At 37.5% G+C, this 26,715-nt stretch overlaps 1 protein-coding gene across 1 annotated transcript in view; it reads left to right on the top strand.

Annotated features, from left to right (window-relative positions):
- The window catches only part of si:dkey-22o22.2 (neural-cadherin), a 254,121-nt gene that overhangs the window by 219,079 nt on the left and 8,327 nt on the right, over nt 1–26,715 (top strand). Inside the window, exons 21-32 of the mRNA XM_038272450.1 lie at nt 3,419–3,603; nt 5,348–5,586; nt 8,198–8,475; nt 9,544–9,758; nt 14,768–14,895; nt 15,587–15,714; nt 15,805–15,916; nt 21,780–21,960; nt 22,046–22,212; nt 23,887–24,151; nt 24,327–24,507; nt 24,654–24,904. Of these exons, the coding sequence (XP_038128378.1) occupies nt 3,419–3,603; nt 5,348–5,586; nt 8,198–8,475; nt 9,544–9,758; nt 14,768–14,895; nt 15,587–15,714; nt 15,805–15,916; nt 21,780–21,960; nt 22,046–22,212; nt 23,887–24,151; nt 24,327–24,507; nt 24,654–24,904 (2,330 nt within the window). The remainder of the gene's footprint in view (nt 1–3,418; nt 3,604–5,347; nt 5,587–8,197; nt 8,476–9,543; nt 9,759–14,767; nt 14,896–15,586; nt 15,715–15,804; nt 15,917–21,779; nt 21,961–22,045; nt 22,213–23,886; nt 24,152–24,326; nt 24,508–24,653; nt 24,905–26,715) is intronic.

The raw sequence follows: 26,715 nt of genomic DNA, 5'->3' as shown, positions 1-26,715 counted from the left end.
AACAAGCCCAAATCTGGGCTGATATTTAATATTGCAATTATGGCTGATAACTTTTTTTACTTCAATTTAACTCCTAAAATCCTCAGCTTGATCGCAATCACTGTAACATTATCAAAAAAACTTCCCATAACATACGGATACAAAAACAGACACTACATGTAAATAAACATTAGTTGTTAACATTGCACCCATGTTTACTGATCGGACCTAACTTATTATTACAGATGTGTTTAAAAATGACGCATATATTTTATCTGTCATTAATATCGGCCAAAGCCAGTATTAATGCCAGTATATTCTGCATCCTTAAGGGAAAGAGAGCTTTAGATAGAAAACAACTACAGGAGGACACAACAAAATAAACAAAACGGTAGCAAATAAATGCATAAATTCTGATGATAAGAAGGTGAAGATGCAAGAAATAAACAAAGATCTTACATTTTTCTGTATTTTAGTAAAGCTCAGAATTGCTTGATAGCAAATATTAAAATGTACTTTTATCTTTGGCTGTTATGATATATATTAGAAAAGTACGGTAAATCTATAAAGGGCTTTAGAAGTAATAGATTCAGTTTTGTGTCATCTGAAAACCACAGGTGTAAGAAGATCAAGACGCTGACTCTGTCACTGAGATCATCTTTTGTTTCAAGCATGCAGCCTGTTGGATGTATCGGATGAAAGGAATCAGAGGATGGAAGATGTAAAGCAGTTTTATCATGAGAGGGACTAACATAAAACAGATTCCTGTGTAAAGTTTCCCTTCTTATGTGACACAAAGCAGGAACGGTGAAGAGAAAAGAGGAAAATAGGGAGAAAATAAAAAAGTGCATAGCAACTGACAGTTTGAAAATACAGAGGGCGAGAGAGTACAAAGGTGAGACAGGAAGAAAAAAGAAACAAAATTGGTGCCTATAATACAGGCAGTTTGAAGCATGAAACAAAGAGTGAAAGACAGTGGAAATGGATGAGAGCAGAGAGGGGAGAGATAGAAAAAGAGATCTGACTTGTCAGGAACAGTGCTATTAATACTTCATAACCAGCGGTATTGAAAATTCCTAGTGAAGCGCAGCGAGGGCGAGCTCATTTTGTTTGATGAGGCAGGGCTTCACGCGGACGCGTTGAAAGCCGAGGCTGATTGCACTCCGAGCCACCTTTCTTCTAACGAGATACCTACAAGGAGGGACGACAGGAAACGGCCGAGAACAAAGGAACCACCGGGGACAGAATTACCATAGTTACTTGTGAATCACATCCCATCATCCGTGCAGACAGCAATTTGTTTGGAGGAATAGATCAGGTTTAGGCTGATGGCTATTTAAATGACGAACTTGGATGAAAATAAGAACCGCAAAGACTTCGGATGAAAAATCAGCATGTCACCTTACAGGAAGTCAACAGAAACAGAATGTTATACGAGATAAAGACCTTTGAATCTCAGCAACAACAAAACTATTAAATCAGCAAATAAGCTCCTGGTGTTTATCAGTTCTTGTCAAATGTTTGGATTTATTAATTTTCGTTAATGTTTGAGGATTAATGACTCATTCATACCACTGTTTTTGCAGAATGACGAAATGAAGGATTAACAGGTTGTTGTCCTTCTTTTCTATTCTTTTTAAATGCACACAGTGCTGTAGTCCCACTGGCAGCAAAGCAGACCCCCAGCATAATGCTACTACCACCATGCATGACAATATTTACTGATTTAAACCGAACATCCTTCATCATGAACATGTTGGGATGATAAAAATAAATTCACTTTTACAAAAGGTCAAACACAGGCCAAATTACATGTACAATATAAAGTGAAATGGTTTAAAAGGATAATGGAAAAGGAAAGGATGGCAAGAATGTGGTTTAACTGGTGGAGTAGGTTGTGGGTTCCAGTTTCCTCCTTTTATATTTTTCTTTGTCTAATGATCTACATATAGTTATTTTAAAAAATTAGTACTGTGTACGGGATGCCATGTTGGCCAATACGGTGACTGTGCAAACGGCATGTAAATATATGTCTTTGTGCACAAGTGCACCCTCACAAACAATTACAGGTGCTTGGCTCCAGGTACTGAGAGATTCACTTCCATACAGAAACCCCACATTCATATCTTCAGGTAACACAGAGTACATTTCAGACTTAATAATACTACTTTAGCGATAGTTTCAAGGTGTTGCTTTATTGTATATCTCGCACCATGTCTTTCGGTTGTGCTGTTCTTTTTTCATCTCGTTACAGGTGATGAAGCAGACTGAAAATGTTTTGTCATCGTCTCCTTTCTATCTCCTCTTTCTTTCATCTTTTCTCTTTTTTTCTTTTTTCCTTTTTCTTCTTCTGTTTTTCTGCTCTATTTACATTGCAGTGTCCATATAATCTGTAAAACTCCCTGCATAATTATAATAAAGCAATTTATATGCATGAAACAAGTGGAGCTATATGGCAATTGCTATACTGCTACACTTGTGAAAGTAAAATCTGTTGGGCTCTTTCTGGCATCAAGACAATTATTTTTATTGCCACATTGCCAGACAGGACACTGTAAAAAAAAAAAAAAAAATATATATATATATATATATATATATATATATATATATATATATATATATATATATATATATATATATATATGTGTGTGTCTTTACCACAAGTTGAAAAGGTTCTGCAAAATTAAAAATGAAACGGATTGATTTATTGATTCTTTGATTGACTTTATTGATTTCACATTGGAGAAATGTACTCATTACATCAGCTCAATAGTCAAAAATAAGAAGAAGGTGCCAAAAGAAGGAGGAAAAGGTGAATTGGGGTATATACAGTGCATTTTCATATATATACATATATATATATATATATATATATATATATATATATATATATATATATATATATATATATATATATATATCTTGCACTGATAAAAGCAAAAAGAGGTAGCAAAAAAATGCAGCAAAGAAAAAAAGATGCAGTCATACAAAAGCAAACACAAAACCTTCTGCAAAAATATAACTAATGCATAAACACACAAAAAACAAACAATTGTGTAGTAATGTTTGGTCCAATATGAGTTGATTATCATTTCCACCTTGTGGCATGGAGCTCTACTTGTATGAGGCTCTATGAGGTGTGGTTGTGTTTAGCATCAGTTATGTGTTTTCTAACCAACTTTTAATTTTGCAGGACCTTTTCGAATTTGCTGCACGAGCAGAACCCCTTTGCACTGCTGTCCATACTTGTGTTAACTTCTATTCAGTCGGACACCAGTGGAAGCGTTAACATTAAGTGATGTGTAAAAAAAAAAAAAAAAAAGTTAATGTATAATCAGATGACCCAATCAACTTTAGTTTCCTCAGATTATTTTATCCATTATTATAGACAAACAAATTTAGAGTTATAACCTACAACCTTTTGATTTGTTCCTGTTAGGTTGTTTGGTCTAAACCAGAGCTCAGGTCAGCTCAGCATCAGAGAGGGAACCCCTCCCGGCTCATACCGCCTGCAGGTCCGCGTGTCAGACAACACATGGCCTGACGTCATCTCGACCGCCCAGGTGGATGTCACAGAGCTGCACCAGGAGGCCCTGCAGCAAGCCGGCTCCATCCGTCTGAGCAGTGAGTCCCCGTGTCATCATGTCAGATAAGACTGAAGCTATTTTATCAATGGGAGCCTTTCAAGATTCACGTTTTATGATTCTTTTAGCAGTTATAAATTTCTAAATTTTACTACTGTGGATATTTTATTCTGTTCTAATTAGAGGGCAGATTTATATTATCTAAGAGTAATAGAAAATTCAACAGGGATATTAGTTTGTTTATCATGTTTTTCAGTTTTACATACAATAAATAGCAAGAAACAAAAACAAATATAGAGAAATGCAGAACAGTTCTTTTTTAACTCTATCATTTTCCTACAAAATTAAATAGGAAGAAAACGGATAACGAGCATAAACATTTTTTTTATCTACCTTTGGGCTCCGAGGTAAAGATAGTTTTATGAGGCAAAGGCGGCATGTAAAAGAAAACAGGACAACCTCAATAGAGCTTCAGTAAATAACATTCAATAGCAGCATAGAAAGTATAGCAGACATTGAACCATATCGTATATCAATTTAGAAATCATAGCAGTAACTGTTATAGTGGCAGTAAATGATTGATCAATGAAAAAATATTGTGAGTTCTATTTTTTCCAATTGTTTTGTTTTACTGTCTGGTTTTATCATGTTTTTTAGTCTTTATTCTACTTTTATTTGTCATCTATTTTGTTGTTTAATTCTTATAATTTCATGATTTTATCTAAAGCTCTGGCCCACATGCAGTGAAGCCAATTCAGAGAGACACAGATGAAAAGTTTAACAGGTTTATTGAAGAGTTAGGCTCGGTGCGGAGTTGCTCAGAACTCAGCTCGACCGGAACTGGAAGGTGAAGGGAAGACAAGACGATTAGTTCAGGCTCAGTGGGAAATTTCATTCGTGGATATGGAGAAGAGGCTCTGGTGGTTGACTGACTTTTCCAGAGAAGTTGTAGGATCTTTGACTCCAATCTTTGTGCTGTTTTCCAGTGTTATTCTGATTCAGTGGAGGGCGGAACAGGGTTTACCCAGAACTCAGATGGTTGTTGGTGAACGGAGAAACTGACTGCCACTCAGATTTCCTGCGGTACATGAACGGGTCGTAATGGAGATGATTCCCTTGCTCAGAGAGTTAACTCAACGTCCTCTTCAAGGAAGATGGATCCAAACCTCCTGTTTGAATCCCCAGCTAGGTTCAAGGCTCATTTGATTCCTTCAGGGGGAGAAGGTCCGGAAAGATCCAGTTTGCAGGAAGACTTCCTGCCGACAGGCAAAAACAAAAACTCAGTCTTACTCAGCAAAAACTCAGCTTGGCTCGAGTACCCAAAACTGGCAAACACTCTGGCGTCGAGGTAGTGGCAATCAGCAGCTAAAGAGCACTCCGTTAACGAGGCAACCATCATCAGGTGTGTGAGGAGGCAGACCAGAACCAGGCGCCTCCTGCTGGTGGACGGGAGAACAACACAAAAAGACAAACACAACACAATGGAGTCCTGATATATAAAACACTTTGAATTGTCCTTGCACTGAATTCTGCTATACAAATAAACTTGCCTTGCCTTTGTGTAATGTAGATACAAGGATGTATAAAATTACTTAATAGTTTACCCAATAAGAGAATCATCTGAAACACTGAACTACAGAAACAGTTGTTGCTCATTTTTTGTTGTTTTAGTTTAAAATAAATAACTGATAAATAAATTATTTACAGATTGATAAAGTATTTTTTGTCACCTTTACCCCAAAGGAGTATTTCAATATAAGAAGGAGCTTCCTCTGTTCTTCCAGATCTTACAGTGGAGGAGTTTTTCCGGAGTAGCAGCGGAGGTCAGGGAAGTCGTTTCTATCGTCTGGGTCGGATGTTGGCTGAATTCCTGCAGACCTCGCCAGAGAACGTCCAAATCTTCTCTTTAAGCAAAGCCGGCAAGGAGACGAATACAGCGCTTGATGTATGGTTTGCTGCACACGGATCTCCGTACTACAAGGCCGAGAAGCTGCACGGCTATGTGGCAGCAAACAAGGCCAAGGTAACATTTAAACATATGCAAACTGCATCTTTAAATTGTATATCTCTTTTAGAATCAAATGCAAAATGCATACGAAATGCATTTAAAGCTATGGAGCTGCAGCTGACATCAGTTCATCATCCATGTTTGTTACCCATGTATGAAAAAGATGCAAAGCATGTGTGCACACATGTTGACTGATCAAGGTCTTATGGAAGTCTTTTCCTTGTGGCGGCCTCACAGCTCATATCTCCTTAATAGAACCAATAAAAGGTCATAAAAAAGCAAAAGAAAAAGTTTCATGTACATCCCTTCCCTGTTTTATTTGTGTTTTCATTTCCCTGTTATGTTTAGTCCTTAAGGTGTTGCCATACTTGTTATTTCCTTTTGTTGCCATTTTCATTTCCCTGTCTTTTCTAGTTTCTCCATTTTTTGTTAGTGTGTATCTTTTCCCCTTAGTTCAGTCGTATTTCAGCTTCTCTGTGTTTACTAGTTTTCTTCCCTCAGCCTTGCTGTTTCTCTTTTTCCTGAGCTGCTCCTCATTATCTATTGTCATTCTCCTCACTTCCCACAGTATTTCATTTTACTGTTAGCCATACTGGCCCAGCTAAATATGCTACTTTATCTGTTACTATGCATGTACTCTCCTCGTTTCTCTACCATGTCCTGTTTTCCTCATGTCCTTTTTGTTTCACCCTCCTATTATTAACCTTCTTCTTTTTCAAAGGGGCTATGTTGTCTAAAGCAGTGAGCAGAGAAGAAGGAACCCCATCAACAAAATCATCAATTTGTAAAAGAGAATAAATGAAACAGTTGCCTTCTGCTGTACTGTTTAGTGATACAGATGAGATTAATACATGGAACAGATTTGTAAAAATATATAACTTCATTATCTGATAAAATTCTGCTAAAACAAGGCTTTCTTTTGGAGGAGGGGAAAGATTTTAAAGTAAGTTTGAAGGTTCTAAAATGTGGTCAGATAAGACAGGGTTGTGAGAATATTTTTAAATCAATACCACATGTCAGAACAAGGTCCAAAGTTTGAAGATGAGAATGTGTGGGACTACTGACATTTTGAACAAAACCAATCACGTCTAAAATAACATTAAAGGCTGCATTAAACTATCATTTTCAATCTCAGCATTGATGTTAAAATCCCCTACTATGATGACTCTGTCAGTATTTAACACTAAATCAGATAGGAAGTTTGAAAACTGAACTAAAATTTCAATCACAGAAAAAGCAAAAGAGTGGTGTACTTGTGCTCTTTATAGTGAGGGCTTAAATATAAAAGGTGTGTACAAATTAATTTAGCTAATATTAAATACTGGTTGTTTTCCTGCGTATATTTGTTATTTGTCAACCGTAATAACCAAATATGTGGCTTGCTCATTCACAGATTCCCCACTGCATTACATAATTTACTCGAAAACACATTACTATAAAAGTACCCATTTTGATTGAAGTTATCTGGGGGTTTTTCTATTTGGCCAAATAAGTTAATAATGGTGCAGCTTAAAGGCAAAAAGATTATTTAGCAACAGAAAAATGTCACAACAACAATAGGAAGATGAATAAATATGAGAATAAAGCAAACATCATTATTAAAATGTGTCCTAAATTAAAAACTGATGGGGAAAGATTATATTTAATAGTCATATATAAATCAGTTATAGATGTAGAATTGCTAAAGATACAATATAAGAAAAATAAAATCAAAATATATTTAAATTTTGGAGCCATAAATTGAAGCTCTGCATAAGGGATCATGAAGCACTTGGAATGAGTACAGCTGGATCTTTACAACCAAAAAAAGAAATAAATGCAGAAACAGGACTGGGTGGGTGGGTGGGGGGGGGGAGCTCTTTGAGAGGAACTAAGAGAAACAGTCTGAGTGACAAGCAAAGAAAAAAGGGGGAGGGGGATTTAGCAACAGAGAGAGAGAATGACAACAAAAACCAGAAATGTGATGGAAATCACCAAAGTGCATAAATAATATTAAGGGAAATGGAGCAAATTCAAAAGTTGTTTATGCAATTCGACATGAGATTAAAGTTAGAAGCCGTCATTCTTTAAAACTCTCTAATATGTTCAAACAATGTCTATGACTTGACAGATGGTGATTGAACATTTTATTGTGTTATTCTAATGTTACACTGAATCACATTTGTCTTCATTTAAGATTTATTTAATAATTTACATGTTGTTTACATAAAAGGCCACTTTGAATCCAACTCTCCTAAAGGGAATCTGGATTTGCCTTTAAAAGTCTTTAAAAAAAAAAGCATTTATTACCTCTTACCTTTTCTACATACTGCATTTTGAAGGAGTCAAATTCTATAAATTGGAAGGTGCTACTTGCCAATCCTTTAATAAATCGGTCATTTTACATCTTCCCCTTTAAATTTACGTGTTAATCTCAGGAATGCATTAAAGTTGGTGGTTGTGAGATGACAAAATTTGGTAAAAAGGCAAAGGATAAGAATAGATTTTCACGCCATCAGTCATTTAAATTACTTAATCCCCACATTAACATTTGATTCAAAACTCTTCTAAATAAGTTTTTTTGTATAATTGTAAGAGAATAATCTAATTATTTTCTGTCATCACCTCTTACCTTTCTCCTGCTCAGTTGGAGTCCATGTTGGGTGTATCCGTCTCCCAGGTGGGTGTGGACGACTGTCCGTCCACAGACTGCAGTCCGTACGGCGGCTGCAGCAGTGAGGTGTCGTTCAGCCATGTCCCCGTGGTTCTGAGCTCCGGGAACACCTCTCTGGTTTCTCTGTCGGCCTCTTTGACGACACGCTGCGGCTGCAGAGGGCGAGAGGCGACCCACCTGTCCTGCTCCCCGTATCCCATCAACCCCTGCCTCAACGGAGGCACCTGCCAGGATGGACCACTGGGATACCGGTAGGTGGAAGCAACTGGAGGAAATCCTCTTCTCATTTTGCAGACCCTTGGCATCACATGTAATCTCTCTGGTTATAAGCAAGGCTGTCCTTTGAGGCTAACAGACTTCTCAAACCGTTATCATCACTGCTTGAAGCTGCCAGAAATGTCACTTTTTTAACCGAATAAGTCGAGTGAAATCTGTCAGATTTGTTAAAAAATTTAAGAAGATAGACGACAGTTTCCATCTGCAGCAATAAAACTCACTCCGGCTTCAGCTGCTCCGCTTCAATCCTCAAATAACTTCATACATAGAGTGTAGATGAAATGTTTCATCCAGCTGGTTTCTCTTTTGAAACTTCACAACTTTCATGTTGATTTAAGTTCAAGTCTTTAAAATGCCTTTTTTTTTTATTACGACAAGGCAGGAAGTAATTTGCATTGGGTAAACAGAAATATAAATTTTTTGTAAAAATATCAGTAAGTTTTACTTTGATTTATGTTTTCATGTGAAAATTTCAGCAATAGATCAAAGTTGCTGCTTTTGAAACCAGATTAGCTTTGAAGGTAAATAAACCGAGAATTTAGGGTTAGGGGTTAGAGTCCTTCATAAATTTATTTTAAATTAGATGAACTCATATGTTCAATTCTGCTATTTATAATATAATAACTATGGGAAGTGAATTTTCTTCCATTATTGTTGCAAACAAAGAACACATTTTGTAAATAGAAACATTGAAAATTAGTTGAAAGAAATTTTTTTTTTAAATAAATAAAAAATATATATAAAATAAAGAGATTAAACTGAAAAGTATTAATCAAAAAAATCTTCTAAGAGTATATTTTCTGTTTTTTGTTTTTTTTTTTTTTGCTTATTTTTTATAATATTTTTATGTTTTATTTATTTAAATCCTAGTTTTTTCACATTTTTGGAGACTTTATATTTTCAAAAGTAGTTGAAAATTAAAAAATAGAATAATTCAATAAAATTAAATGTTCTAATTTTTATTTACAAAACATGTTCTTTGCCATCTAACAATAATGGAATAAATTTCACTCCTTTTAACTTCTGTCCTCCCTGTCCTGCAGATGCATGTGTCCCCCCATGTTTGACGGGCCGGAATGCCAGCAGACCAAGCACAGCTTTGGAGGTCAGGGTTACGCCTGGTTTCCTGCCATCAAGCCGTGCTTCCAGAGTCGCATATCCCTGGAGTTCCTGTCGGAGTCGGCCAACGGGCTGCTGCTCTACAACGGGCCGCTCGGCCTCACCCAACCCGGGGAGCAGGAGGACTTCATCGCCGTCGGTGAGTTTATTCCTGATGTTAACTTCTTTATGTTACTAAAACAATCTAGGCTTAAAATAAAAAATAAATAAATAAAAATAAAAAATTTAGCCAACAGAGAGAAATTTTTTATTGGTTCAGATCCATTTAACGTGGAGGCGATTGACATCACATCCGGGAACTTCTAACCTGATTATAAATTCGCAAAAAATACTACAGGCTCATAGACACTTCGCAGCTTAACCACTGAGGCGACATCAAACGATGTTTTAGTCATAAAGGGTCAAATAAAAAGGCTATTTTAAAGATATTTTTTGGTAAAAACTTACATAATATCTCTTTAAATAATTCAGTTTCTATTCAGTTTATTTCTATAGCGCCAATTCACATCATGTCATCTCAAGGCACTCTACAGTTCAACCAGATCATCCAGTCAGATTGATTCAAAGTTTTCTATCTAAGGAAAACCAGTTGATTGCATCGACTCATTGACTCTTCAGCAATCCCTCACACTAAGCATGCTTGTAGCGACAGTGGAGAGGAAAAACTCCCCTTTTAACAGGTTTTTTTGGCTCCTGGTTTTAATAATGTGAAAGACTGGATTCTTGAAGAAGTATGAAATAGTATAAAGTGAGCTCATACGATCGTTGTTTAGTTGAGATTGACGACTGACTTTGTTTTTGATGCAGAAGATAACCATTTTTTCCCTGTTTAGTTTCAGAGCTGAGAAAAAAGGGGCAGATATTATAAGATTTTTTCTTCTTTCTGCGGCCTTTCATTTCATTTTGTTTTAAAATTTTGAAATACATATGTAGTATGTCTGTGTGTGTATATATGTATGTAATGTATACAGATGGATATGTAGGTATGTATGGATGGAGGTGTATTTTTTTTTATTTTTTAGTATATCAAAAATTTGATAGGCTGTTTTTTTTGGTATTCAATGAAATGAATGGAAAAAAAAACACTCAACAAACATAATAAGCTGTATTTAAATTTATAGAAATCAACTAGACAAAAAAACACAAATGTTTAGTTTTTTTAATTAAACCACAAAAAGCATTTATACTAAATCACAGTTTTCTAAATCATAAGTCACTATTAATATACCAACTAAGCATTAATATTAACACTAACAGGTTCCCATATAAATTGAAATCATCTGAAATAAAAGCCTAACTCTTGTTTTTTTGTTTTATTTAATTGAATTGCACTACAGGCGTATTCAGTTAATTTAAATGTCACCACACTACAAACAATGTAAATCTGAATGAGTAATTTTTTCTTAGCATAAGTGCGTTTTTTTTTTAATTAAGGAGATATATGAGACACATTGCTCATGCAATAAAATAATTTACATTTAAAATAAGAAAAAACAACTGCATTGTCTTATTTCAAGTGTATATTATCCAAGTATCTTATTTTAAGAGTAAAAACACGCATTCCATTGGAAATCATTTTATTTACCTCCTCAAATTAAGGGTAAATACACTTGACCTAAAACTCATTTGCTTATTTCTTTGATAATTTTTGCAGTGCAATATGTTTATTTCAATAATTTAACACACCAATAAAAACACATTCAATCGATAAATTACAAATTTCCTGATGTTTTCACGCCTTGTTTTCTGTTAATCGTTATGATTTTCACTCAAAGCTAATGAAAACATTTACAATCAGAACTTTACATCAAACATATTTCATATAAACATATCTGATACCTAAATGAGCATCTATTGAAAGAAACGTTTATTTCCAAAGGTGCTTCTAACAAATGAGCTCCATAATACAGAATATTCCTATTAACTGAATATGACTACATTTATTAAATTCTGCAGATGTAATTTCTAATGCTTTTTTACGGAAGAGGATTAGGGCCACTAAAAAAAAAAAAAAAACGTTAACTGATTTTTTTTTTATTTTATTTCAGTATAGTATGGTAAAAAAGTCAGAATTCTGACTTTAATCTCAGAATTCTGACTTTTTTCTCAGAATTCTGACTTTTTATTGTCGAATTCAGAAAAAAGTCAGAATTCTGAGAAAAATGTCAGAATTCTGAGATTAAAGTCAGAATTCTGACTTTTTTCCCATGTTAAACTGAATTTAAAAAATCAGTTAACTTTTTTTTTTTTCAGTGGCCCTAATCCTCTTCCGTACTTTTTCTATAGTAATGTCTCTCAGATTACTTTTGTCAACAGTAAGTCATCTTTAGATTCAGTTTAGGAAAGAAAAAAGGTAAAATAACTAAAACCTTAATGGGCCAATAAATGGTAACAAACAGCAGAAATGCTTTTGTTTTTTTCTAGATATCTGTCTGTTTTTCCTCTATCTGACCCCCTCCCCCACTTGCTGCTGCCGGAAAAAAGTTTAAAATGCGGCTTTCGATTGATTAAAGCCAAAAACATTATTTTAACTTCTAAGCTCTCTAAGACACAGTGTGATCTGACGCTCCCGGTGGGAAAGCTTCATCAGCGCTTCCTTTTCAACAAACACAAAGTGTTCATCAATCTGCTGCTGTAGAACAGCCTCTCAGCGGAGGAAACGCTTCATAAACTCTAATGTCAGCTCCCGGCGGTTCTTATGTGGTGTTAATGGATTAGCCTGCCGATGGCCTTTCAGACGCTTCTTGCATAATCTTGTGGCATTAACGTTATGTAATTATCGAACCCGGGTCGCTGCTGAACGGATCTGGGGAAATGATAATCAAAGATGACAAGAACATTGATGTTTCTGAGCCGTTTTTCACTTAGATGTTCAATATTGTGACTGATCTGGTCACGCACAGTCAAACACACGCGCACGTTGACACGAGTTGGGACAGCAGGTGCAAGACTATCAGGAGAAACACACAAGTATTGGCTGAGGGGATTTCTGCTGTTGTTGATGAGATTCAGCAGCTTACTAAGCAATACAGTCATGATGCGGGAGCATACTTCAACATTTCAGAGCCCATCTTTTATATTCGATTCAACAATTTACTGAGACAAACACACAAACCAGAGGTGTTAAAGTATGTCTTTTGTTGAGTAATACTTTATTCCCATTTCCACTACCCCTCTGAAACCGATCCGTGCTGAGTTTGGACCGAGCTTCGATAATTTAAACGTGCAGAGCTTGGTTCTTACGATCACATACACATCATCCTAGCATGGTTCCTCTCCTCCCGTCGTTGGTCCACAGTACTACGGTACTAGCCTGACGTAGTCCTACTAAATTCTAGTCAGAATATGAGTCTGATGCTGCTCCATAGAGCTGTGATTATGGGGCGTGTTTCGAACGAACCAGAAAAAAAATGCCTCTGCACTAAATTGGATAGACCTACAACCAATAAGAGCAACGGAGTGCGTGACGTATGTTAAGCGAGGCATAGTTGTTGTCCACAAAAATCAAAGCGTGCAGTTTCACGGCCTATAATAAGAAGATGAGCCTTGATCGCGTTTCTCTGTTCCTCTTTTAAAATTAATTTGCTGTCGATATCTTCTAGAACAGACCTAATAGCAGAATCTACACACCTAAATTCTCCAGCGGCAGCCATTGTTGTTGTCGCCCATGCGCGCTTTGGTCACGTGGTTGATTACGTTACTGTTGATCATCTGTCCATCATCGTATAAAGCCCGCCCTGACAATTTGATTGGATCGCCAGAGAGTGGGCTTTAATACTCGCCCTACTATTGAGCAATGCCAGACCGAACTTCCCGACCTCAAACGTTGTGGGCGGGACTAAGTTCGGAATGGCACCCAGGCTACAGTACTACAGCTCTCAAGGAGGGAATTACACAAACAAAAATGGCGGCGCCCATAACATTCAGGAACTTATGTGCCTGGGTGGCTTCCTCCGCCCAAATTTCATATATATATATATATATATATATATATATATATATATATATAAAGCTAAAAAGACAGAGTAAATACAAAAAGAAAAATGTGAAAACACATAATTGTTAAAAATGGCAAAACATAAATTAAATTTCAGTGTCAGCGCACAAGACATATATATATATATATATATATATATATATATATATATATATATATATATATATATATATATATATATATATATATATATATATATATATAATGAGAGCCTCTGTCTCGGCATCATCCCAGGTCGCACAACGCTCTTGTGATGCCATTTATTGTAAATTCTAAGAAGAAGTTTGTGTTGTGAACAGGTGAAGAGATCTGTGAATTGCAAAAAGCCGGACATGCCGGAAAACCTGCAAAATGAGTCAGCTGGAGGGGAGGGTTGGCCTAGTGGTTAGAGCAGTGCACTTTTGCTTTGAGAAGATTGCAAGTACCCAGTTAGATCCCCATATTCTGCACTTTGGGACTCTGAGCAAGATTCTTAACCCCACACTGCTCCCCAGGCGCCCCACAATGGCAGCCCTCTGCTCCCCAAGAGGATGTGTTAAATGCAGAGGTAAATTTCTCCAATGTGTGATCAATACAGTTCCATTGTTATCATTATTATTAGCTGACTATAAATAGGAGATGACGCGGTCTGCTCATGCGCTGTTTGTTATGAGAGAACCGAGCTACAGATGAACCGTGCCGAGCCGAGAACTAGTTCTAGATTTAGTGCGATGCAGTTGTGTCTTGCATGGTCCAGTTCAACAGTTATCTCGGTTACCGTGTTCGGACCGTTCTCTGCACACTTCCAGAAGGTTAGAGTAAATGTGGGTTTAGATGGAGAGTTTTTCACTAAATTGTAAAAAGTTCTCCTGTTGGAGTGAAGGATCCCTATAATTTCCCTGCTAGCTTGTTTTTGCCGATTGAAGTCTGGCATCTCGGACTTCGCCTTCCACAACCTGTACAATTATTTAGTGAATCTTAAATTTCAGGAAAAGCTTTCAAGCCTATAACATTTTAAATGTCAACAGATATTGTGTGTTATACTGGCAGGGGGCGAGTAAAGCTTGATGGCCCGCCAGGCTTATGATAAGCTGGGGGAAAACCCTGCAATACAAAAACGAATAAATATGAATTTTACAACCCAGATTTTTTCCTTTTCACATTTTATCCAGAATTAAGAAACGGCGTTCCAGTTCTGAGTATAAACCACGGATCAGGAACTCTGACCCTTCAGCTTCCACCTAAAGCAGCGATCAACGATCGACGCTGGCATCGCCTGGACATAATCAGTGATGGAAAGGTAAGGCAGAGAGAGATGGATGGTGACTGATACTGTATGACAGCAGATATATAACATATGAAAGATAACAAATATGAAAAGGAATATCGTGTCTATAGGTCTGATTTTATTTGGGGTTTTTTGGAGGATCATCAGAGCATCAACACAAGTTCTTCTGACCTTTTTAAGATTTTGTTTGCATCAAATTAGTAACTTTTCAACTTTATTTGCAAACATTATGCAGAAATTGAGGCTCTTCTAGAACACAGAGGAACCTCAATGATTACCGCCTCATTAGCATAGTTGGTTTGTGTTTGGTTTCCCACAATATTGTTTCTTGCCTTAATGTAAAAATGTCATCTTTCCAGGCCTTTGAGAGTATTATGTATTAAATAACTTAGATGTAGTGGATAAACTCAACTTTTGCTGCTCATGGCATCTCCTGCAAACAAGGAAGGCAGGTTCAGTTTTTTCTGAGTGTACTTACAGTAGGAGCTCATGAACAAGCAGATAGAGTCTGAGATAAAGCCAAGTCTCGGGTCTAAACCCCTTTTTAAAGAAGCTTTAGTTCTCTAAATCTGTTTTAAAGACCTTTCTCTGTTATAGATCAAGCTACCTTTTTAAGTTAGTAGTGTTTGATCAACAGTACCAGCTTTTAAGTTGGCATACTCAGTTTTTATGAAAGTTTCTGTTGTCTTCCCTCTCTGTTCAGCTGGTGCAGATGATTCTGGACCAGTGTGGTGGGGTTCCAGTGAATGAGATGGAAGGTGTTGGAGGTGAGGCCCAAGGCATCGATGAGTCCGGCTGCAGAGCTGCAGGAGAAACGCCGGGGAATCAGCGGTAAAATGAAAGCTCACTTTACATAATTATGTTAACCTAGAATAAAAAACAAAAAACAAAACAACTATTCTGATTTTTTTTTCCTCTCAGGTATTTAAATGTTCACCAGCCTCTCCAGCTGGGAGGGGTGAAGGAAATGTCTCCCTACCGCCGTTACCGGAGCTTTACTGGATGCATCCGAAACCTCGTAGTCGACAGTCAGGTAGGAAATGTGTGTTAGAGAGAGTTTGTTAAAAGGCATAATTACCTTATTTTATAGAACAACACAAACATATACAAACATATACATATACTGTATATACAGTGCTTGCTTGTTTATTCTTAATGCACATTTTCCTCCTTGTTTGCGCCTTCTTTAATTACTATGCCACTATGTGATCAGTGAATTTTTCCGCTGTGAGATCAATAAAGCTCATCTAATCTAATCTAAAAAAAGACCAACAACCAAGTGATCATGACAAAAGGAGCTTATATACACCAAGAGTCTGTCCTGATAGTGTTTACAGTCAGTTTTGAGCCTAAATAGAATTTCCTCTTGTCATACTGTTGTAATAGTAAATATTAGGGATGGGACGATTTATGAAAACCGTCCGAACCGTTCGGTTCGACTGTCTCGGTTCGATTCGCGTGTGTTTTGTTCGGTTCATGCGCTGCTCCTTTTTCTCATAGGGGAAGCGTTTACACTCCAGAGCAGAAGGTGGCGGTACTGCGACCAAAGCCAACCACCAGTAGTAAGCAAGAAGAAGAAGAAGCGAAGCAGCGTAGCCGGGTGTAGCAGGGAAAAAAAATCAGTTGTTGTGGAGAATTGTGTGGGTATGGCGAGTTGGAAAGAACAGGAGTTGGAAGACGCGCCAGTAGCACTTTATAGGTCTGCTGTATGGGACCGCTTTGCATTTAGAGTGACCTACGATGACGGCGGAAAGAAAGTTGTGGATAAAAGTGCAACAGTGTGCAAGCATTGTGCAACATGTTTTGTTTATGCTAACAGCAACATGACCAACATGTCATGCTAACCCCAAAATCCCTCATACTCCGTCAGCGCTCCGCCCCGCTGCGCTCCAGACCGGCTGCTCAAAGCAAAGCCTACAGCCTCCGCTGTGGCTCCCGTCCCTTGGAGATGGTAGAGAGCATGCGCGAGATGATTAAATTCAAAGCAGCAAAACATACGGAAATGATCCAGGGTTTCCGCGGATCATTTAAAATAATTACAATTCATTATTTTTTGGGGGATTTTTTCATTAATTTCATACATTTTTATGGGATTTCGGTCTAACAATCAACATATACCGAATCGAACCGAACCGAACCGAAAACCGTGACCACGAAACCATTTTGTGAACCGTTCCACCCCTAGTAAATATACTAGTGGTGTATTCAATCCAATTAATTATAGTCGTATTTTTTAATAGAAAACTGACAAAATAAACTTTTTATGTCCATCTACGCATTATGGACAAAGGACATTCTTTTGAGGACCAACAAAACCACCAGCAGGATGCTTAATTTTTCAGAAATAAAAACTTTGTTTGCAGACAAGGTGAGCTTCTGGCATATACATTTAAAAAGTCACATAACAAGACTATTCGCCTTTAAATATTTATATTTTCAGGAGACAAATTTATTCAAACCCTCCTCCTAAGTTCTTATCATTTTGGAGAAAGGAGTTTTATTTCAGCTTTAAATTAGAATCGACTCAGATTTAGGTTGAATTTAGCGTTATGAAGTAGTGATTAAAATTACCAATCTTGTTTATCTCAGTTTATCGAAGTGCATCAATAAAATGTATTTGAAGAGAAGAAAACAGTTGTTTTGTTATCTTTCCATCCCAGGGATTGTTCGCTTTTCCTGGGTGATTTTCTTCTCTTGCAATGCAGCTGCAGTGTCGATATTCTGGCATCTACCTGTTTGTACATGCATGAATTCACTCCTACCAGCTCCTGTGTGTTTGTGCTTTTGCACTGTTGGGTTGGTGGTCGGACAGATGGTGGTCTGAGCTCTGCTCATCAGCCAAGGCCAATAGAACAGCTTCACCATCCTAAATTTAATATGAATGAAAAGAGGCTCGCTTCGTCTTCGTTTTCCTGAACCGCAGCAAGCTGCTGTGGTTCCTCTGCTGCTGAAGGAAAAACATCAAGAAGCTCCCAGAGATCCTAAAATATTCCCCAGGAAAGAAAGTTAATTTAGCTTTAAAATCAGTGTGCAGAAGTTTAAAGATTTTGGTGTCTGCATATTAATGCAGGCACTTTTAATTTACCCACAATCCCCTGTGTTTTAGAGATGTTTTCAATTTGCTGAGAGCTTATGATCATTTCTTTGCTTTTCTATGAAAATATTATGCATATTTCTTTTCCCGGAAGTTAAGGAGAGTTGCTACCTGTCATAACAAGGAAATTTGTTTTTTTTTTATCTAAATGAAAAACAAAACACCTCAGTCGAATTCTCCTTGTCCATTTATATCTATTTTATCTAATTTCCTTCTCATTATGTATGGCAACGATTAAGAGGGTGTAGTTTGATTAAATTGAATTTAAATCAATTTAATCAAACTAGATTGGATTGAACTGATTCAAATCAAATCAGCAGTTTTACCAGGTCCCCTTTTATGTATCTATAAACTGGTCATATTCACAATTCCAGTACATTAGAATAGTTCCATACATAAATCAGCATGTCAAAATGAGACTAAAGCTACCAGCTGAAAACTACGGAAGAGGATTAGGGCCACTGGAAAAAAAAAAAAGTTAACTGATTTTTTAATTTTATTTTTTGTTTAACATGGGGAAAAAAGTCAGAATTCTGACTTTAATCTTGGAATTCTGACTTTGATCTCAGAATTCTGACTTTGATCTCAGAATTCTTACTTTTTTCTCAGAATTCTGACTTTTTTCTCAGAATTCTGACTTTGATCTCAGAATTCTGACTTTAATCTCAGAATTCTGACTTTTTTCTCAATTCTGACTTTTTTCTCAGAATTTTGACTTTAATCTCAGAATTCTGACTTTGATCTCAGAATTCTGACTTTAATCTCAGAATTCTGACTTTGATCTCAGAATTCTGACTTTAATCTCAGAATTCCGACTTTTTTCTCAATTCTGACTTTTTTCTCAATTCTGACTTTTTTCTCAGAATTATGACTTTAATCTCAGAATTATGACTTTGATCTCAGAATTCTGACTTTAATCTCAGAATTCTGACTTTAATCTCAGAATTCTAACTTTTTCTGATTTTAATCTCAGAATTCAGATTTTTTTCTCAGAATTCAGATTTTTTTCTCAGAATTCTGACTTTTTTCTCAATTCTGACTTTAATCTCAGAATTGTGGATCTTAATGTAGATGAGCACCATGAAGGAAGAGATGTGGAAGCACTCAACTTCACTGACAAAGACGTGAGTTATTTGAGGTGGCCAGTGACACATTGGTGGAAAATAACGGAATTAGTCAACTTTTTACGTCCCCTCATTAATGGAGGAGCAGAAGGTCATTATAACAAGAGAGCTAGTCTTTAAAACAGACATGGCTATGGCTTGATGCTAACATGTTTGTTAGCTGTCAGAATTCTGAGATTAAAGTCAGAATTCTGATTTTTTTCCCATATTAAAGTGAAATAAAATTTAAAAATCAATTAACTTTTTATTTATTATTTTATTCAGTAGCCCTAATCCTCTTCCTTAGAAAACAGACTTAACAACACAGCAGTACAGGTGCTGGTCATAAAATTAGAATATCATGAAAAAGTAGATTGATTTCAGTAATTCCATTTAAAAAGTGAAACTTGTATATTATATTCATACATTACATACAAACTCATATATTTCAGATGTTTATTTTGTTTAATTTTGATGATTACAAATGACAACAAATGAAAATCTCAAATTCATCATATCAGAAAATTAGAATATTGTGAAAAGGTTCAAAATTGATGGCCCCTGGTGCCACACTCTAATCAGCTAATTAACTCAAACCACCTGCAAAAGCCTTTAAATGGTCTTTCAGTCTAGTTCTATAGGCTACACAATCATGGGGAAGACTGCTGACTTGACAGTTGTCCAAAAGACGACCATCGACACCTTGCACAAGGAGGGCAAGACACAAAAGGTCATCGCTAAAGAGGCTGGCTGTTCACAGAGCTCAGTGTCCAAGCACATTAATAGAGAGGCGAAGGGAAGGAAAAGATGTGGTCGAAAAAAGTGTACAAGCAAGAGAGATAACCGCACCCTGGAGAGGATTGTGAAACAAAACCCCTTCAAAAATGTGGGGGAGATTCACAAAGAGTGGACTGCAGCTGGAGTGAGTGCTTCAAGAACCACCACACACAGACGTATGAAAGACATGGGTTTCTGCTGTCGCATTCCTTGTGTCAAGCCACTCTTGAACCACAGACAGCGTCAGAAGCGTCTTGCCTGGGCTAAAGAGAAACAGGACTGGACTGCTGGTGAGTGGTCCAAAGTCATGTTCTCTGATGAAAGTAAATTTTGCATTTCCTTTGGAAATCAAGGTCCCAGAGTCTGGAGGAAAAGAAGAGAGGCACTTCATCCACGTTGCTTGAAGTCCAGTGTAAAGTTTCCACAGTCAGTGATGGTTTGGGGTGCCATGTCATCTGCTGGTGTTGGTCCATTGTGTTTTCTGAGGTCCAGGGTCAACGCAGCCACATACCAGGAAGTTTTAGAGCACTTCATGCTTCCTGCAGCTGACCAACTTTTTGGAGATGCAGATTTCATTTTCCAACAGGACTTGGCACCTGCACACAGTGCCAAAGCTACCAGTACCTGGTTGAAGGACCATGGTATCCCTGTCCTTAATTGGCCAGCAAACTCTCCTGACCTTAACCCCATAGAAAATCTATGGGGTATTGTGAAGAAGAAGATGCAATACACCAGACCCAACAATTCAGAAGAGCTAAAAGCCACTATTAGAGCAACCTGGGCTATCATAACACCTGAGCAGTGCCACAGACTGATCGACTCCATGCCACGCCGCATTGCTGCAGTAATACAGGCCAAAGGAGGCCCAACTAAATACTGAGTGCTGTACATGCTCATACTTTTCATGTTCATACTTTTCAGTTGGCCAACATTTCTATAAATCCTTTGTTTTTATTGGTCTTCAGTAATATTCTAATTTTCTGATATGATGAATTTGAGATTTTCATTTGTTGTCATTTGTAATCATCAAAATTAAACAAAATAAACATCTGAAATATATGAGTTTGTATGTAATGTATGAATATAATATACAAGTTTCACTTTTTAAATGGAATTACTGAAATCAATCTATTTTTTCATGATATTCTAATTTTATGACCAGCACCTGTATTTATTCATTGGATTTAGGAAATGATAGATGTCTGCGAAGCGTTTTGGATCAAAATACACATTTTCTTTACTCTCTTTCTGCCTCTGTATCTATGATGTTCTTATCTGAACTGTTTGTTAATAAACGTACACAAAGCTGTCTAAAATGTCTTGTGTGGACTTCCAGTATGGACTGTCTCTATGGAGGCGTCCCTCTCCCAAATATAGACGTTATTTAAAAAATAAATAAAAAATCCCCATTGGGTTTTTAAATCCTGAACGGTTTCTCCGAATGTTGTGACATCCCTCCTTCTAGAAAAAGAAACCTTTTAAATCTTAGAAATTTCACACCCTTGCCTTCACTTTGTTTCACTAAAATGTTGTGGCACTACAAAGCTGCTTGTGAAACCTGAAAAGAGAGAAATCCTGCACCCAAAAAAACACACGCTTGTCATTGCTGTGTAATCAAAGCCGATTTCCCAGATTGCTTTAGAGGAATTTAGCTCACATGTGCGAACAGAGACTGACACACCACAAAATGCTGCCGCAGCGCGCCTGCCAACTGAAACAATGGGCCTGTGTGAAAATTTAGTGCATGTCGAATTAAGTCTTATTGCATTCTTAACTCAAGGGATCAAAACAGCAGAATTAAAACAAAATCCAATCTAATGTTGGCTGCGAATGAAGCCTGGAAATCTTCAGACGGAGCGTTTTATGTTACAGTCGGTGTTTTCTATGAAGCGGTAAAGGAATATCATGTCTCTTGCTGTTAGGTGTATGATCTGGCAAATCCAGGTGAGAGTGTGGACAGTGCGCCGGGTTGCAGGCCCACAGACGGAGTATGTGTGACGGCAGCCGGTCCTTCGTGCGGCATTCACGCCTCCTGCCTCGCTGACTGGGGCTCCTTCAGCTGCGAGTGTCGACCCGGATACACCGGGCACAAGTGTGAGAGAGGTGAGGGACGTTTCGTAAAACTTTCCTCCTGTGGATAAAAAAAAAACAAATATAACATACACTCACTCGTCTTTTCACCCTTCAGCTGTCCAGGAGTTTTCCTTCGACTCGGACAGCGTGGTGCGTTTACAGCTCAGAGGAGGCGGAAGCTCCCGGCGCACCAACATCCAGATGCTCCTCCGAACCAGAGCCACGTCAGGGACCCTGCTCTCTGTTGCCTCCCGGGACGCCAACGAGTACATCATTCTGGAGGTTAGTCTGACCTTTATATCTGAATATTTAACTGCTTAAACCAACACTTATACCATAGGTATGCTGTATGTCTGCTTCTGTCACCTTGAACCCCAGTCGGCCTCAGCAGATGGCCGCTCACACTGAGCCTGGTTCTGCAGAAGTTTCTTCCTGTTAAGAGGGAGTTTTTTCTCTCCACTGTCGCTACAAGCATGCTTAGCGTGAAGGATTGCCTTCAAATCAATGAGTCGATGCAATCAACTGGTTTTCCTTAGATAGAAAACTTTTAATCAATCTGACTGGATGATCTGGTGAACTGGAAAGTGCCTTGAGATGACGTGTGCCTCAACTGATTGCTCTGCCCTGATTTTAATGTGTATTATTATCATTTTTGTTAAAACCTTTACGAAAATCCCATTTTGATATGTTTGACTTTCAGATTTGGCCTTTTACTTACCAGAGTTCTAATTGTCCATTTGTAATTTTAAATGGACTTTAATGTGGGCAAAAGTTGTTGCTATTGTCAACCATAGTGTAAGACAGAGATCTAGGACAGATAGATCTGCCATCAGCCAGCATCGCTATTCATTACATGATGTTAACCTAGTTAAATTTTACTAACTACTGTATTCCACACTGCAAAAACAGAAATATAGAAATAAGTAAAACATTTCTCAACTTAAGTGCATTTACCCTTAATTTGAGTAGGTAAGTGAGATGATTTGCCAATGGAATCAGTATTTTATCTTTTAAATAAGCTAATTAGATCAAATAAAGTTGAAATAAGATAATGTAATTGCTTTTTTTTCTTAGTTTTAATGTAGATTGTCTTGTGTCATTGGCAAAGTGTCACACGTACCTCTTCAATTCAAGAATAAATGCATGTATTTTAACAAAAAATGACGTGTGACCATTTCTTTCTATAATTTTTTCTGCTGTAAGCAACAGAATTTATCTATTGTGGGACAATAATAATAATCTATTCTATTCTTTTCTATTATTTAGATTTTATTATTTTTTTTGCAATGTGGCACATGCTCTCAGCTTTATATGTTGGTTTAAAGATGACTGATGGTGTGACCTGCAGGAATTAAGATGAACCAGTCAAAGATGAGGTAAAATTCCCATCCCTGAAGGAGGGCCCACAAGCTTCTCCAGTTTTCATAACTAATCGTTGTAACAGAAGGAGGTTATTAAAAGTAATTAAATTATAATGTTTTGAATTAAGGCCTTAATTGGCATTATATCTCATTAAATGTGATTATTGTGGCATTTAAAATGCTTTATATAAAAGAAAATCCATTTATAAAAACATTTTCGTCAGGAATATCAGCTATAACTGGTTCTGCGTGTTTGCGTGGAACTGCTTCCGATTGATCGTAAAGCCGTATGTTCAGAGAGAAGCTTGAGACGAAAAAAAACGAGAGAATGGGAAAATGCAAATTTCGAAAAAAGTGGCTGGAGGCATTTTGTTCATATATATATATATATATATATATATATATATGAAGAGCATTAAAAGGCATTAAATTAGAATTACTTATTCCTGTATAAACTCTGAAATAGAATAACCCAGAGTCGACAGAAAGAAGGATCCTATTCATCTTTTCTCACATAAACAAACAACCAGAGTTTTAAAAACACCCTGATTGAAACAGAAAAATGTAACTAAGTTGCTTCTTCTCTTCTACTCAGATTATTGACGGTCACGTCTCCGTTCGCGCCAACCTGGGAGACGGTGCCCATTCACTCCAACTCCCGGCTCAAAGAGTGGACGTCGGACAGTGGGTCTTGGTCAGCCTTGGTCGCCACGACAACACGTTCACCCTGCGGTTGGAAAAGGGAGGGGGGTCACGGGAGGTTCAGGCTCAGCTGGGGAGCCGCAGGGAGATTGTGGTTCATCCGGCCAGCCTGATGATCGGCAACAGACCGAACGCCGGAGAGAAGGCCGACTTTCAGGGTGAGCTCTTGGTCTGCGCCGTTCTGAAAAGTATTTGCTCAAACTTTAGAAAGAGGACCATAAAGGGTTCAATTATTAGCTTTGGACTTAATAGATTATTCCCTAATGGCGGCAGACCCACATCCGCTGTGTTAAAAGCTGTAAACCGGTAGAATAAAAGCTTTTCCTGATGCAGGATGTCTGCGGGACGTCCGCTTCAACGGCCACGTCCTCCCTCTGGACGGGCAGAGTCTGGACCTGGTGACGGTGCTGGAGAGGCGAGGGGTCACCTCAGGCTGCTCCAGCGACGCCTGCAGAAGCCAACCGTGCCGCAGCCCACTGCGCTGCATCGACCTGTGGAGAAAACATCAGTGCAAGTAAATAACGCAGGAACACAAACCCGCTCACTACAATTCATTTTAATTATAAATCTTCATGTTTGATGAAACCCTTTAAAGGAATTTGGTGCCGTTGGTAGCATTCGCTCATCCTGTCCTCTCTCCTGATCTCCATCCTTTCCCAGGTGTCCGGGTCCGCAGGTGACAGTAACAGATGAGTCGGGTCTCCAGCGTTGTGTTCCGTCACCCTGCGGTCCGTCTTCCTGTCGTAATGGCGGCGTATGCCATGCACTCTCCCCCGACAGTTACCAATGCCGCTGTCAGGAGGGCTTCAGGGGTCACCGCTGTGAGCTGGGGCAGGTCAAAGGTCAGAGGATGGCCTCTCTCAGTCCCAGCTCCATCCTGGCCATCAGCATGTGCCTGCTTGTCTTTATCGGTAAGAGCCGATAATAACTGTTCTGATCGTTTTAAAGGAGCCATAACCTGTTATTCTACATAAACATGTTTATGTAAAAATAGAAATAATAAAACTTTAAAAAGAAACTGCAGCTACGGCAGGGAAATGGCAAGGTCATGTTGATCCAACTTAACTTATGAGGTTTTTAAGTTTAAAACTAAATTAAGTTGGGCAAACTTATTTCAATTACTTGTTACCAATTGAAGTAATTATTAATTTAAAGGTATTGTGGAGGATTTTTTAAAAGAACCGCCCTCTCCACTTTAAAAAAAATGTGCTCGCAAAAGCATGCACCAGCCCATTTCTCCTCGTGCACGCTCTGTTTAAAAGTTGTAATGGTGTAACACGTGTCAACGTGTTTTTGTAAACTCTTTTTGGAAATTAATACAACATTTTTGCTTTTCTCATAGCTCATACAAGCTTATTATGTTCAAACGTCCATTTTAACCCCTAAATCCCTTAATCACTATATAGAGCGGGGACTATAGAGTTGAGTTTATAGTGAGCTCAGTTAACTGACCGTTCAGACAGATGGTCACAACTTTTTGCTCCCTGTTGGTCACGTAACTCCTCCTCCACCACGCGGTGCCTGCACCATCTTTGTTATTAGCCGCCGCTGTCGAGTAGCTGTAACAGCAAATCCCATAATGCTTTAACCCTGTAATGCCAAATGTATCATATTTGATACATACGGTTTCTGAAATGTTTTGCGTCTGACACCTTTTGCATAATTTAATGGTAAAAACTTTGCTCAAAATCCTATTATACAAAATCAGATACACCTGATAACAGAGGGCAGAAGACTACACAAAAAATAATCTTGACTTATCGCATAGTAATAAATAATTAATATCAAAAATGTATTTCTGTTTTTTCTTTTTACATATTTTGTTAAAAAACCAAATAAGGAATTCAAACCAAAAAAAAGTAATTTTCTGTTTTGTTTTATTCTTGGATCGGGCTTTAAAGGGTTAAGAGGAGAGCACTCCATGCAAAGCATTCTGGGATATATATGCCTCTTCTGAGGCCTTTCTTTTATTATCATAACCTTCGTTGACACTTTTTCTTTTATGCCATTTTCAAAGAACCACGGTAAGAAAAGTGAGCTTCAATGACTGCCTGAAACCGTAGCTCACCACACATATATACGCCTGAAAGTGCGCATGCACAGAAAAATATAGCTAACGGCACGAGCGTGTAGGACGGCCTTGCGTAAACATATCACACACTGCAAAAAATGCAAATCTAAGTAAGTAATTTTTTAGAGTAAGTGCATTTTTTCTCTAATTGAGGTCGAAAGTGAGAGACTTTGCCAATGGAACAAGACAATTTACATTTAAAAAAAGAAAAAACAATTGCATTGTCTTATTTTAAGTTCTATTATCTAATTATCTTATTTTAAGTGTAAGGATACTAATTTAATTGGCATCATTGTATTTACCTACTCAAAGTAAGGGTAAATACACTTAATTTAAGAATTTTTTTACTTATTTCTAGATCTTTTTTGCAGTGCATATATCATATCAGAATGATTGACAATTAGGAGGACCACTTATTTCGATGATCCAAATTTAAATAAAAGACCATCTTCTATACCTTTAAGTTGAGGCTGCATTTTCTTTTTAGAGTGCAATGCTTTTCAAATCATTTTTATGAGACAAAAATTAATAGTACTCATCCAGATCCTTTTTCATGCCGCTTTTTTTTTCCTTGTGAGGAGTGTGTGTCCTCATTCATGTAGATGCAGCATTAGCAACATTAGAAATTAGCAGGTTTTTCTGTTATACTAA

The sequence above is a fragment of the Cyprinodon tularosa genome, unplaced genomic scaffold, assembly GCF_016077235.1.
Source record: "Cyprinodon tularosa strain WSP-4 unplaced genomic scaffold, ASM1607723v1 ctg83, whole genome shotgun sequence".
In the NCBI taxonomy this organism is placed as follows: Eukaryota; Metazoa; Chordata; class Actinopteri; order Cyprinodontiformes; family Cyprinodontidae; genus Cyprinodon; species Cyprinodon tularosa.
Note: the sequence above shows the minus strand (reverse complement) of the source record. Positions and strands in the feature narration are given on the sequence as shown.